At 27.1% G+C, this 15,849-nt stretch overlaps 3 protein-coding genes across 3 annotated transcripts; 2 read left to right on the top strand and 1 right to left on the bottom strand.

The window, feature by feature from the left end:
* Window positions 1-1,287: 1,287 nt before the first annotated feature.
* Window positions 1,288-2,740, top strand: LOC141526986 (uncharacterized). The gene is made up of 3 exons (XM_074242197.1): window positions 1,288-1,443; window positions 2,084-2,263; window positions 2,359-2,740. Exons 1-3 carry the CDS (start codon window positions 1,432-1,434, stop codon window positions 2,614-2,616), a joined length of 450 nt encoding a protein of 149 aa, XP_074098298.1. The 5' UTR covers window positions 1,288-1,431; the 3' UTR covers window positions 2,617-2,740.
* Window positions 2,741-7,040: 4,300 nt separating this feature from the next.
* On the top strand, window positions 7,041-7,417 carry LOC141527512 (uncharacterized). Its single transcript, XM_074243047.1, has one exon. It carries the CDS (start codon window positions 7,092-7,094, stop codon window positions 7,389-7,391), a length of 300 nt encoding a protein of 99 aa, XP_074099148.1. The 5' UTR covers window positions 7,041-7,091; the 3' UTR covers window positions 7,392-7,417.
* A 3,413-nt stretch (window positions 7,418-10,830) lies between these two features.
* LOC141527433 (uncharacterized) lies at window positions 10,831-11,396 on the bottom strand. The gene has a single exon (XM_074242920.1). The coding sequence runs from the start codon at window positions 11,267-11,269 to the stop codon at window positions 10,919-10,921; it is 351 nt and encodes a 116-aa protein (XP_074099021.1). The 5' UTR covers window positions 11,270-11,396; the 3' UTR covers window positions 10,831-10,918.
* Window positions 11,397-15,849: the final 4,453 nt, after the last annotated feature.

Here is a 15,849-nt window from a genome sequence, read left to right as displayed (position 1 = left end):
TTATTGGTTAGTACACAGAAAAAAAAATTAATTTGAATCAAGAGAAAAATTCTTAAACCAAGAAAATAATTTTAAAGAGTTTTATTGTCTTGGATCAAGACGAAAAATTCTTGAATCAAGTAAAATTTATTTAAACCAATAAAAATTTCTTAGTTTAAGAATTTTTCTATTCAAATCAAGAAGATGAAATTCTTCAAAATTATTTACTTAATTCAAGTAAATTTTTTTTTCTGTGTAGCATTGCATAATTAATTAATTATTAAAAAATTGGTGATTAAAATCTTAATTAGATATACGGGAAATTAACTAATTTAATAAATTGAAATTAAATTTGTTATTTATGAAATGAAATTATTAAAGACAGCAACGTTGATATTTATCGTGATGACTCAAGATTATAAAGTTGTCGATAAACCATTAACCTATCTAACAACAACATTAATTATAATGTTTATCTTTATAATTTTAGTCTTCAATATTGTAATAATATATGTTATAATCATGCAAGAAGAGAAATCTTGTTGTCCTTACTCTACAAACAATTCACACAATTCTAAGATGATTAGTAGTTATATGGCAATTGTAACCTTTGTCCTAAACTTGAAAGAATGTAATTATTCAAGGAACAAAAAATAAATATAATACTCTAGTTAAAAAGCAATAATGAATAGTATAATTTGTTTTATTTTTTTTATTATTATTGTAGATCATAGATAATTGAGTGATTAGAAGGAGACCTTGAAAAAATTTCTTAAAAACAATAACAGTAACAGTAACTATAAAAATATTTTAACGACCTCGCATCTCTCTTTACAGTTGATCGCTCATGGTGTCTCCTTCGTGGGTGTGTCTATTCATTTTGTTTTTACGCTTGACAGCCCAAGTTCCCAAGGTGTATGAAAAAAAGTATAAAAATGCGCATATAACATTATAATTATAATTATGTACACGCAGGTGATCATGTCTTTTTGTTTCAAGGTATCAACAGTAGCCACTAAAGTGAATAACTTTTTTTTTCTCACGACAAATTCACTCTGAACGATTTCTTCTTTTGTAATTTAATAACGTTGGCCTTCGCGACCCTACCTCTGTATCTCTTCTATGCGGATCATCGATTATTGATTCATGGGATTGTAAGATCGGGTATGAGGATCAAACGAGTGATAAATCCTACATTACATCCCCGCAATGACTTCGAATGATCGATCGAGAAGGGCATCAGCATCATTGTCACGCTCTAACGCTTCTAGTGTGACTCTGCACCGTAAGTCAACGAATGGGGGAAATTTTTTTCCTAACCTTCGCTATCACAACACACGACGCATTGTCTGTCCATTCTCTCAAGATTCTTCTATTGATGGGGTATATAAGAGATCCTAGGGATAGGACAGAATCAGATACTTCTGTGTTTACAACAGCAACTATAACAAAATGTTCAAGCTGGTAAGTGTTTCTTTTAACTTTTCATCATTTTCATCGATTATTATACTGAATATTTCACTAAACTGAAAATAAATATCCGATTAAATAACAAAATTTTTGTATCAAAGTTATTTTACTTGATTAAATTTTTTTCAAAACAGTACATTTTTTTTTTAAACTTAAAATTTTCTTTTAAACAATCAATAGCCAAGAATTTATGATCTTCAGTTTTATTAAAAAAAATAAATTAATAATGTAAAAAATATTTTTCTAAAATTATATTTATAGATTTTTTTAATTTCTTCACGAGAAATTGTTTTTAAATTTAATTTAAAAAATTAAAATTCTAAAAATCAGTATCTAAATTTTTTTTATCGGCCACTTAATATCTTTACATTTTTTATCTTCACTCGAAAAATAACTAAATTTCTTTCAAATCAATTATTTGAATTGAAATTTATTTTTAATAATTAAAAATTTAATATCAATCCTCTAAGTTTGTAATTACGAAAAAGAAATAATTAAAAATAGGTAAAATTTTAATTTGATGACAATTAAGCAAGAAAAAAACTTTCACGAATTATTTCAATACTTGTCTAACAATTTAAATGATCATCACTAGCCAAGAAAATGAATAAAGATTGACTATTATTTTTTTTAGGTGGTTTTCTTAGCCCTGGTGGCCTACGCTTCTGCAGGATCAGGACTTGTAGCTCCATACGGTTACGGTCACGGATACTCTTATCATAACTATCCCAGTGTATACCATGCTCCAACAGTGAGTTACTCGCCAACTGTATACCATACTCCTCTTGCTACCAGCTACGCCAACACTCACAAGGTATAACACATTTTCAATATTTAAAATAATTTAATTAGTAGATAAATATTTGATATTTTATCGTAATTGGTATTTATATTTTTATTTTCCAAAAGCTCGCCTACTCCGCCCCCGTTGTGACTAAAGTACTTGCGGCACCATCAGTCACTAAAATTCATTACGCTACTCCAGTTGCCGCTTACGTTGCGCCTCATTACTCTGGATTGAGCTACGGTCATGGATACGGTTCCTATGGTTTAGGACACGGATATGGAAGTGGATACGGATACAGCAGTTACGGACATGGTTATGGTTTGGGACACGGATACGGTTTGGGACATGGTTATGGATACGGACACGGATACTGGCACTAAATTCCAGAAATTGAACTAAATTTAATGAAAGATGTAAACTTAAGTACCCAAGGACGGATGTAAATAATCGTTGTTTTATATGAATTATATTTTTTGGATAATAAATACTTTTGCAATTCTTTAATTACGAACTTTTTATTTATTAATTTGATTGATTCATCTGATATTTAAATAAAAACATAAGACAACTAGTGATATTTTCAAAAAATTAATTTTTAGATAAAGGATATAAGATCAAAATTAATTAAGGATTGAATTATTTATTTTAAATTACGGCGATTTTTTATTTTCTTAGAATTTTTTAGCTTTTTATTTAGCAAATCCAATAATTTGGCCATAAAGTTTTGTCTATAAATTATAAACCGATAAAAAAAATTAAATTGATTCAAAATCTAAAATCTTATGCAAATAACATCATTTTGAAGAAATTTTTATTTGTTTGAGTACATAAATTTTACTTGATCCAAGAATTTTTCTTCTTAATTTAAGAGAATTTAATTTTTTAAAATAATTTTCTTAGTTTAAGATCTTTGAATTTGAATCAATTTAATTTTTTATGTGCGTACAATAAGTTAGAACAGTATTTGAATATGGACAGATATATTATGCAAATCCATCAAGCCGTTTAGGTTACAAAATTTGCGAGACAAATAAAAATAAAAAAGCATGCATTCATCGCTCGAAAAACGTATACTCCCTTTTTTAAGCTTCTATTCAGGTTTCTATTTATTTCTTTCTTTGTTCTCCATTTTTTGCTATCACATCATTGATAAATTATTAGTGAAGATCCTCTATCATTTCTTCTAAGAATATCTTGTCTTCTTTTCATTTTATAAAGAAAAGTATGACCAAATTATAATTCATAAGTATAAAATCGGCAGACAACTAATTTTTAAAAACTATTGATACGTTTTCAAATTTTGAGGTAATTTATTTTAAATAATTTAAGTCCAGATTTTGACCTCATTAAGATGTCAATAGACTCCAGGTGGGTCGTGTCACTGATTTATCCGCGAATTACTTTTTAAAATTTAATTTATAAAATTAAATGCTGGCTAGCGCTCTTGGCGATTTCTCCAGGGTGGAACAGCTAATAAGCGCTCACACCCTGGGGATAATAATTAGGATATTTAGAGGATAGAATACCTGAACGCTGACTAGCGCTCTAGGTAAAAGAACTAGGGTGGAACGCTGATAAATGCTCACAACCCTGAGTAAAGGTTCTAATAAGTATCCATTTTAATTGATTAACAATTAAATAGGTTTATTAACAAGAAATTGGCAGGTTCAGCCTCGGACCAGCAGAGATTGCTCCCCTGCTAAGTCCTCAGACTGACTGCTCCAGAAAAAGTCTGGAAACAGAATGTTCTATGAATAATAATTACAATGGGTTTTTATACAGAATTTTAGCAACACTGCATCTCAGGTTACCCTATGAGAACATTAACGCAATCCAAATCCCACAACGTAGACTGTTTATAGTCTACTGGGCTGCGTTGACGTTCCAGAAATCTCTCATCTTGAGGTATTCCCGTTTCGAAATACCTCGATTAATAATTAATTAACTGAAATATTAATTAATTGATTATAGATGATATTTAAAATTTGCAAAAACGTAACACTATTAAATAAATTTAAAGAAAGTGAAAAAAATTGTAAAAAAAGTGCAAAAAATTTCACTTGAAGACATACAAGTGCAATTTTTTTATTTCGGTGGTGACAGAATTTAAAAAAAATTTTTAAAAAACCACCCACTATTTTATTTCGTGTAAAACGAGGTATCAAATTATGTTAATCATTAATTTAAAATATTTAGGACTCATAGATAATCAGATATTAAAAAATTAACTCAAAAAAGTAAAATATTACCGATAATTAATTGTTAAAATACAGAAATTTTTACTTCTGATTTAAAAAAAAAATTGTTAAAATGTCTATTAATTTTATGCTTTTGTTAGTTTTACAGCTTTTATATGCAATTGTTCCTCATATTTTTTCAAATTTACCTTTGCGTTCAATGAGTTTGGTAAATTGATAACGTAATAATTTTAATAGGCTTAGAATTTTTTCTGTTTAATTTAAGAAAAATATAGAAAAAATTAATAGAAAAACGGAGTAAAAAATAAATATATATACAATTGTAAATAATGAAAAATCTCAATTCTTTACATTTAAATTCAATAATTTAAAATGCTTTCATAATAAGATTTCATTGATAAATCAAAAATATTTATGTGAAGATTGAGAGATACTCATAAGTATATTAATTTAGTCATTTCATAAACTGCTCAGTGGTACTTAAATAATTTTAAATGCAATCGAAATAAATATAACAATATTATATTGCTAGATTCTTAATTAAATACATCAATCAAATTTTAGCCGCGTGTTTTTCAATTTCTTTAAATTTTATTAGATCTACCTATATATTTTTGTCAAAAATATTTCAAAACATATATATAGTTGAAAGATATTACCCTAGCTGTAATCTATGGATAGTTAACAATACAAGCTTCCAGACTTTACATTTATTAAATATCATCTCTTCAACTACTTGTTAGTAGTCGAAAGTCGAAAAGAGATAGAGTACTTGCGTCATACGAGACGCAGATGAGGTAAAAAAAATACTTGAGGTACACACCGGAGTGGATCAAGGTTGAGGCGAGGCAACGATTTTATCTCTTAAATAAATCTTCAACATCCCAAGCTTTGTTCTTTATTGTATTATGATTTTGTGCATCATGTTAAATTGATTTCGTAAATCTAATAAGCATAGGCTTTATAGTCAAACTTGAATAACTTCTTGTCTAAAATAATCAGATGTATATGCAACCGATAATGATTTAACATGTTCCTCTGTATTAATTTCAAAGGTAAAAAAGAAAAAATAAATATTCATAATTTATTATTAAAGTATTTTTATGCATTAAATAAATTAAAAAGCTCTATAGCACTTTTGAAATAATGACGGTTTTTTTTTTTTTTTTTTTTTTTAAAGACAAAAAATCATCTTCAGCTTGATCTTTAATCCCAAACACTTTTATTTAAGGAACTTTGCTTCATAAAATTCAAAAAAATGAGTACAAATAATTAAAAAAAAAATTTTTTTAAACCAAGGTATTAATTTTTTAATCGAATAATAATTTATTCTGTTAAAAAAATACCTAACTCTCCGGCTACAAGAAAATGAAAATATATGAAATGAACACAAATTTTTCTTATTACATTAATAACTTATAATAATTCAAATAAAGAATTTCTGATTTTAATTCAACTTTTATAAACATAAAATCAATTCATTGTTGAAAATAATAAAAACGTGAGAATTAAAAGAAGTGAATGACGTCTTCATATCAGTTAGTGCTAATTGAGATATAAAAAATTTCCTGGAGTTAATTTATTGCTTTGTTCAATAATTACGCAAAGATAGCTTGGAAATTAATATTTTTTTTATTGAGAATTTTTTTTTTTATAGAAAAACAATAAATGAAAATGTCAATACAAGAGATTATAATTAAAAATTTTAATTTACAAGATATCTTGATTGATTTTTAAAACATTATTCCAGTCAAAAAATTTTCACCTTTTTTTAGCAATTTTATAAAAAACTTACAAATAATTTTCTTTCAAGATTAATATATATAAACACTTCAAATTTAACAATTTATTTTTCAATGATTTCATTACTCGATTTATCCAAAAAATTACATTATGGTAATGTCATACAAGAAGATTTAATGGGTGGACCAGTTTATGCATTACACAAATCTAAAGTTATGCTCATATATTACTGATTACACAATTTTAGTGGGTACAATGATGATGAAAGTGGAACAGAGATACACAGTAAAAATGGCTGTCAATTTTGAGATTAAGATAAATCGATATTGTGACTTCTTTCATCAATCTGAGTGGCGTATATAATTTGACGCACTCCATTAATAATGATCCATCGATTATTGAATAGACTTTTAAGTTAACAACATTGAAATATCCGTTGATACAATGTCCAAATGTAAAAAAAAAAAGAAGTAAATAAATAATGTCTTTCATGCTCAACAGGTCAATTATTCTCCAATATTAATAAAATTTTAATTAATAAAAAAAATTGTGAGCAGAGTAATTTGTCTGGCGAGATGAGCTCTTCAATTCGAAAAGCCCTCGAACATTGAATTGCTCGTACACCAGACAGGTTAGAGATCTCTCTTTCTTCAAGATCCAAGGTCATGCAAGATCAGGCTCATACATGTCGTTGAGGGTCGTTGGGCCATTTTTTTTGCTCGTTGCAAAGTCGAAAGCAAAATTAGCACACATGTATGAATCTTGACTGTGGAGGTTACAAGGACCAGATATTGTTGAGTTGAGGATATAAAAAGAGCGGTCGTCGCCGAAAGAAGCATCAAACAGTCGACGACCAAGTCGAAGAGCGTGCTAATTTTGCTTTAAAGTAAAACTATAACTAAAAGTTATCAGCCATGCTGAAGTTCGTAGTGTTGGTTGCATTCGTTGCTTGTGTGTCTGCTGCACCACAACCCGGCCATATTCTTGCTGCAGCGCCTGTTGTTGCTGTTCAACCTTTGGCAACAAGCTCATCTCATAGCTACCGTGCACCAGTAGCCAAGGCTGTCGTACCAGTGGTTCCTGCTGCACCTCTAGTGAAGACTATTCCTGTTGTTCACGCAGCTCCGATTGTCAAAGCAGCACCTCTCATTGCTCATCCAGTTCACGTAGCTCATGCCATCCCAGTCGCCCACACTGCCATCATTCATCACTAAACATCGGCATCATTATATCTGTATCAATTTTAGTTATTTATTTTCATGGTAAAAATGATTTGATTCTTTCTGTATAATAAAATATGCAATTATCTTAATCCATTGTTTTTTTCTTGTTTTTACAGTCCTCTCAACTTTTTATTAGTATAGTAATTTTATTTTATAAGAGTATACTTATTATTTTAAGTAAATTAAAGTATGTATAAGTTTCCGACGTTCATTTCGATTTTTTGGAACATTCAGGTTGGTATTCATTGAAATTTAATCGGTGGAATTGTCAAATATCTGTTTTCTGACATCCTGCACTTAATCAAAATTGTAGATCGAGTTGAAGAATATCATTTCTATTATTATATAAAGGAGAAGCAAAGATGTGTTGAGGAAATCTGAAAAATGGATGAGTAGTTTTGGTCGCAAAACTTATTGCTATTTTCAAATTCAAACTCAAGTTACAAAAGGACAAAGTGCATTTTCTAGAACTGTTATAAGACTGAGATCTTAGAAATTTCAAAGTTTAAAAATCTGAAAAGCGGTTGATCCTGCAAGCCATCTTTGGAACTTTCCAATATTTTTAAGCTCAAAACGCTCGAAAATTTTCCTATCATACAGTTTGGAGCTTTTCAAGCTCACAAATACAATTTTATAAGTTATTGAGCTAAAAAATTTAATATAAAATTCTTTTTTGAAAATTTTAGCTTGGGAAATCTTTCGAACAAATCAACTTATTTTTATGCAATTGTTGACACTTAACGTTATTTTCTAAGGATAAAAAAATTACTTGCTATCAAAAAAATTTCCAATAAAAAATTAAGATATAATGTAAGAAAAAAATTTTTTTTGCAAATTTTTCGTAATGATATGCCCCGAAAAGATCCTGTGAAAATTTCTGATCCTGTCAATCGATCAAGCCGTTTCGGAGAAATATTCCTCATTGACTTTGAAAACATCGTTTCGAGAAAAACACATTTAGTGGAGATTAAAAAACTTCAATACGAAATTAACTGACGTCAAATAATAATTTCAACTTTCATGAGATATTATTTATGTTGAAAAAACTATAGAAATTTTATCTAATAAATATGTTGTTCACAAAACTATAATAATTTAAAAATTTTTCATAATAATTTATGTCCTGGAATAATTGGCGAATAATTGATGAAGATATTGAATTCTTTTGAGATTATTATTAAAAATTAAAGAAATTAATCTTTAAAGTTTAAAATAAAAAAAAAATAGTCACCCTAAAATTTTAACAGCTTCAAGTAACGAATACACTTTCAATAAAACTTGAAGACACTTTAAGTTTATAATTATTTTCATAAAAAAAAGTTATATTAACTTTTTTAAATCTCATCTGATGTCATCAAAGTAAGATTACATCTTTAAATCCTAGCACTCGTTGTACACTGAGAGAAAATTTTATTCAAGAGTAATAAAATTTTCTTACGTACTAATAAAAATTTTCTTAACTACTAATATACGTTTTATTAAACACTAATAAAATTTTATTAAATACCAATAAACTTTTCTACTCACTCAGATTTTAAAATTTAACAAATGAACTGATAAGAGTTCAAAGTTATTAAATAAAATGAAAAGAGAAGCAGAAAACCTGACAATTTAAAAGAACCTTTTTAAAAAATAAAGACTGATTTCATAAATTCAATAGAGTATTTATTTATTTTTATTATTTAAATATAATAAAAACTTTCACATGTCTACGATATTTGTTCAATATATATCATACTTAAATAATTAATTAAGGAATACATTAGAAGTAGTCTATTTTAATATGTTTTATAAATATTAGCGTATTCTAAATTTATAATTGACATATTATTTTTTATAAAATCCATTAAAAAAATTTATTAGAAATTAACACTCAAGTACCACTTCAGCTATAATATACCTCCAACGTTACGAGCGAGATTAATATCACTTGATTCACTGACTTTAATTGAAATCAATTAGAGTATCTTTGGTTTAGTGAAAATTTATTTACCATAAAAATAGATATCAACATTTTACTTATTAAATGTTTTAATATATTTTCAACAGCTTTTAATTATTTTGAGAAAACCATAGCTACTCTAATTGATTAAAAATTTTAAACCCACTTGTTCCTGATATTTTTTTAGTATTTTTACCCTTAGTCCAGCTTTTGGAATCAACTCTTTGATTTCTTCTTGACTACTTAAAGTGATGTGGTCGTCGAAGGTTTCAAAATCGTTTAATTCATGTTCTATACAGACAAGATATAAGTCGGGAGTAAACAAATAGGTTAGGTTATCTCTTATAATTTAAAAGGTTGAGGTATCTCTTATAATTTATTTTCATTGAACGGTCTATAAAATAAACAATTTTCTAAAAACTTTTCAAGTTGATTTTACAATTTTTTTATAAAAAATTTAGAATACAGTGAAACTTTGCTAAAATCATCTTAAAGAGGTTTCGTGAAAAATCACTTTCCTTATAATATTCTTCAATTTTGGAATACGCATACTTTTAAGTGTCCTCTATATGAACATTTTTTTAACAGTCCTTGCGGTGTTAATTTTCGAAATATTAGCAATTAAAAATTGTACATCTAACATGTATTCCCTACCCTGACCGTAGTTAAAGTGAACATTTTATTGAATAACAACCATACTTTTTTTAGGATTTTTTTGAAAAACTGAGAATATTTAATTGAAGTTATAACAAGTATTTTTTATCAAAAATAACATAAACGAGCGGTATTCGTTTTTTTATAAAAAATGTTTAAAATTAACGACTTTCGGTATTTTACGTGAGTGGAAGTAAGTGAGCGATAGTCTGTAAAGAGAAGCAGCGCTAGTGCGTGAGAAAAAAAACCAATAGCCATAACATATTGGTGTCTTTTTCTTGCCGTGGAACCTCCTTAACAGAGCTTCAAAATTCGAGAAATGAATATTATCAACCAACAAAAAAGTATAAGAGCAACAGAAAAAGCGAAATCATAAAAAAATGATTAGAATAATAACTTCTCTTAATTGTAATTAAGAAAATAAATCTTTATCGAAATTAATTATGTATGTAAATAATTACTCGAGTTTACTGTCAAAGACATGAATGATTAATAAATTTTACTTAATTAATAGGACTATGAATTATAAATTAAAAAATACACATAAAAAAATTTTGCGTCAAAAAATTTTGTGTTAATAATTTTTATGTTAAATATTTAACACTTCTTTGTGTTAATTTAACACAATAAATGTTCAATTTACACATGGAAGTGTTAAATATTTAACACAAAATTTTTTGACGCAATGACGTAAAATTTTTTACTGTGTAGCATCTATAAAAATAAAGTTTGTTTGACGAAATTAAATTTTTAATCATATGAAAAAGGCTTACACAAAACAGGAGTAATAAATTTTAATGAGACTTAATATTGAAGTTCAAATATTACTTTTATTCATAAATTTTGATTCATATCATACAGAATTCAAAAAAAAAATATATTAGAAATATAATTTTTTTTACGGAGCCAGGTTCATTGTTGATTAGTGGTAGTAAGCGTAGGTTGGAGCAGCATGGTAGGCAGTGAGATGAGCAGCTGGGTGGGTGACAATTGCTTCTGAGCTGTGAATTTTAGTGACCTGTTGGTGGCTAGTTGCAGCTGGAGCGTGGTAGGCAGCAACTACTGGAGCAGCGTGAGCGTATGTTGTGATTGGTGCTGAATGGTAGGCAACAGCCGGTGCAGCAACATAAGATGCATGGACTGCTGGTGCAGCAACGTAGGCCTGAGTGTGGACTGGTGCAGCGACGACGTGTTCGGCAACAAATCCGGGTGCTGGTGCAGGTGCAGCGAAACCACACGCCACAAGAGCAAACAAAATCACAAACTTGAACATGGTTGTTTAGTTGTTTTTACTATTTACTATTCGTTCGTAAAATATGATCGAATTGTATTCAAACATCGTTCCGGAGAGATTATATACTAGTGTCTCCCTACTTTTCGGTTCTGAAAATTTGAGGTCCGGAAAGGGAAAGAAACTGTTAAAATAATCTTTCTCTTTTGATACCACAATATCTGACAATCTCTTTATTGGTTGTTAAGCTTAAAGTTTAATTCTGTAGATTGACATGGACAAGGCTTACGAAAAAAATTTTTGTTGACCTGAGCTGATTTTCAGATTGCGCGATTGTCTAAACAAAAAAATTTATAATAATAATTTAAATATATAATATAAATTCATGTTTCAGTAATATTATTACCGTACAGTTGTTTTTTTTTTTTAACATTATGTTGAGTCATTTCGGTTGTAAAAACAACTAAAAATTATTATGAGTGAGGTGTATGTAAATAAATGCATTGAACGAATTTACTTATATTATTATTTTTTTAGAGTTAATTTCATAACTTTATTTACATAATGATAGAAAAAATTTCTATAATTATTAATATTATTATTAAAATTTTTTTAAAATAATAATAATAATAATAATTTGTGTTACATTTAACTAAAATCTATACTACCTTGAAAAAAATTTTTAATAGTTTTAATTAATTAATATGTAACATAGGCTTAATTTTATAACACAACTGATAGTAGGTGATATTGTCTATGTATACATGATATAATATAAATTATTCACCTTCAGTAATGTAACAATATTACGTATCATTAAATTAGTACCAAAGGATATCAGAACACATCAGGAAGTTTCTATTTTCGATGATTAATCACATTGCATCTACGCATTCGGTTACGATAATAATTTTATCATCAGTGACACAATGCATGCTATTTATTGCAACTTCAGACTTATATTTATAGAAAAATAACATATTACATGTGAGTTCATTTTAGATTGGATTCTATTTCAAAAACTCGGGTAATAGACCAATATACCAATCAACATTTAACATTTTCAGTATTATGTGAATTGCGCTATTTTCACTAGTCTGGCAATTACCATTGCAATCACCTTCATTTTATCGATAATAATAGACAACTCCGGGAGGGTCAAGCTTTATTAGATCCTTTATATAAGAACAAAGATTACGTGATGAAAAATATAAAGTATCATCTACATTTAATTAGATAACATTTGACAACGGAGACTGCATTGGTCAGTCGCAAAAAAAAACAGTATCTTGAGTTCACCTGCCTTAATTATTTTTATTCTTAGTTCTTGATAAATTTGATATTCTTGCTCGATATTATGTTTCTTAATTTTAAGATTTTACTTCATAAAGGATACCTAGCCTAAATTTAACAAAATAAATTATTTAAGGAGTAAATCAAATATATTTTAATGTCAAGATGATTAAGATTAAATAAAAAATGAGAGCGAAATTGAATATTTATATTTCTTTAAGCAGAACAAGTTAAAGAATTCGGAATAAAAACTGAGCAAGACTATCGACAAAAAATTGATTCGTACTCAATTATACCGTCATTTTTTTATTATTGAATAAAATTACGAATGTTTGGAGTTTATTTGTACCCAGAATAAATAAAAAATATTTTACGAATAATTTTATATTTAATATGTTCTGATAAAATATCTTTTAATAAAATTTGAATTTATTATTAATTGTAATCTGATCGAATATATTAAAGTAACAAAAAAGATTAAGTAGTAATGAATATTGATTTTCTTATAACAATCGTAATCTAAACTATCGTTGAATTTAGCTTTTTTAGAAGTTAATTTTTTAAAATGCGTGAAAAAATTCCTTAAAAAGGAGAAAAAAAAACATTTTGACCTTTTGTCGAAAAAATACTCTTATCTACTAAATAATGATTTAATTAATCATTACATAATTAATAACTCAAGTAATCATCAATTGGAACAATCTAGAATTTAGTTTGTAATAATAAAAATTTTCGTTTCTGTGATAAAATATACTTATATCCGAACAAAAACAGTTTCACTGTTAAAAATTGCGCCAAGTCCACGTTCATAAAACTCATCTTAATAACATCTGCACTTTGCAAAAAAAATAAGACTCGTTACAATAATTTTCATTCTATACAAAAAAAAGTTAAATACAAAAAAATACCAAGAAACCGTCATAATGTTGAAAAAATTGAAAAAAATTTGTTGAAAATTTAAAAATTAAGAAAAAATTTTTTTATCGTACTTGGCGTGCGTCATTGAGTACCCCAAATTTTTTCAGGATACATGAACATCCTTTTAATGTTTCAACATTTATAAGTAAGTCAACCTATAAAATGCATAAATGTAATTAATGAAATATTATTTTATGATACGTTTAACAAAAGTTAGGTAAAATCAATATGGTATACGTATTTTATTTGAAATTTTTAAATTCTCCGCACATCGTTTATGATTTCAATAAAACGCCCTCTCCTGTTCGGTTATGCAATTTGCTTACAAGTGAATACGCCTGCATACGTTGACTCTGTAGTGGAATCACTGCGAAAATTGAGTTGACTAAAAAATAAAACATATGGCCGACTAAATTGAGAAAATGCGGTGTGATTGCCAATCAAAATGTGTTAATTACAATTAAACGAAGCACGATCAAGTTTCTTCATGAAAGCTTAATGACGGAACTGAAAAAAATTGAATTAAAAAATTTTGTGGTATTTCAGATATCTTCACCAGACTACCATATTGACAGTTATTTTCACTAAAAATCTGAAAAAAATTTTCGAAACGGATTTTTTCACTGAAACTGATATTAATCCAGTAAGCAGTGTTTTTAATTCGTTGAGTATACTTCACTGATGTGAATCTATAAACATAACAATGTATGAAATCATATATTATATAATTAGAGCTGATAAGATATAATATATATATAATTATATATATTTACATTACATAAATTCAAGCGAAATCGTTTTTTCTCGGGTTGAAATTCGTTCGAAAAAATTTGGGGTACTCAATGACGCGCGCCAAGTACGATAAAAAAATTTTTTCTTAATTTTTAAATTTTCAACAAATTTTTTTCAATTTTTTCAACATTATGACGGTTTCTTGGTATTTTTTTGTATTTAACTTTTTTTTGTATAGAATGAAAATTATTGTAACGAGTCTTATTTTTTTTGCAAAGTGCAGATGTTATTAAGATGAGTTTTATGAACGTGGACTTGGCGCAATTTTTAACAGTGAAACTGTTTTTGTTCGGATTTCATATCTTTTTGTTAAGTGTAATTTTTTGCTCGCCTCTTAATACATTCTTAATTTTAAAATTGAACTTTTCTCGCGCAAAATTAGAAATATGTAAATAAATTAATTAATGCAGGTAAAGCTATTATCATATAAAAGGTTATTTGTTCGTTAATTTTGAAAATCAAATCCCAACAAAAAAATTAAAATTCTGTTTCTCTCATAGTAGCTAGTAGCATTAAAAAACTTAACGTGACTGACCCGTGTAAACTCTTCGGTTTCAATCAATTAACTAGCTTATCAATGGGGATTTTAAATTTTTTATGTATATATAGTTAAAGTTTAACATTTTTTTGAATTAAAAAAGTTCTTAATATAGATTTAATGCTCTACTACACATTAATTTAACAATAACAATAATTATTTTGGTAATGATAAACAATGATAATGATATTTTTAACATCAATTTATCATTACCGATATAATAAATTTCATTTTTATAATGATTATCATTGTTATTGTTACAATGACATTATTGTTAATAAAGGGGACAATGCATCATACGCATAATTGTAATACCTATGGCCTAAAAATTACAATTATTTGAAATCCGCTCGATTGAATAACAATGCCACCTACAGACAACGACTACAAAGTCGTAGAATGTGTACACTATCCAATGAGAATTGCCTAAATCTTGAACTGCTGGCCTGAAGGAAGAAAGTAAAACTCAAACAATCTTTAGCCTGTTGTGTATTTAGTCTAGTTAATAAATGAAATTCAATAGAAAGAATAGAAAGATGGTTTGAAAACCATCCACATATGAAGTTGTTTGATAGTTTGTTCTAGAAATTTTGTATTTATAAAATATTTTAACATTTTTAATTTCAAAATTAAATTTTTCCCGCGCAAAATTGAAAATTCATAAATGAATAATTAATGCAGGCAAAGCTATTCTAATATGATAGGTTGTTTATTCGTTAATTTTGATAATCAAATCCTAATAAAAAAATTGAAATTCTGTTTCTCTCATAGTAGCTAGTAGCATTAAAAAACTTAACGTGACTGATCCGCGTAAACTTCGCGGTTAAAAGCGATTAACTATCTTATTAATAGAGATTTTACATTTTTATTTATATACAGTAAAAATTTTAACATTTTTTTGAATTAAAAAAGTTGTTGATTTGGATTTAATACTCTAATACACATTAATTTAATAATAACAATAATTCATTCAGTAATAATAATGATAATGATATTTTTAACCTCAATTTGGTATTACCGATATAATTAATTTCAGTCTCATAATTTTTATTATTAGTGTTATTGTTATTATGACATTGTT

This window comes from Cotesia typhae, unplaced genomic scaffold (genome assembly GCF_013202065.1).
Source record: "Cotesia typhae breed Kobodo isofemale line unplaced genomic scaffold, CoteBio_Ctyphae contig_4, whole genome shotgun sequence".
NCBI classification, from domain to species: domain Eukaryota; kingdom Metazoa; phylum Arthropoda; class Insecta; order Hymenoptera; family Braconidae; genus Cotesia; species Cotesia typhae.
The sequence above is the reverse complement of the archived record's forward strand: the minus strand, read 5'-3'. Positions and strand labels throughout refer to the sequence as shown.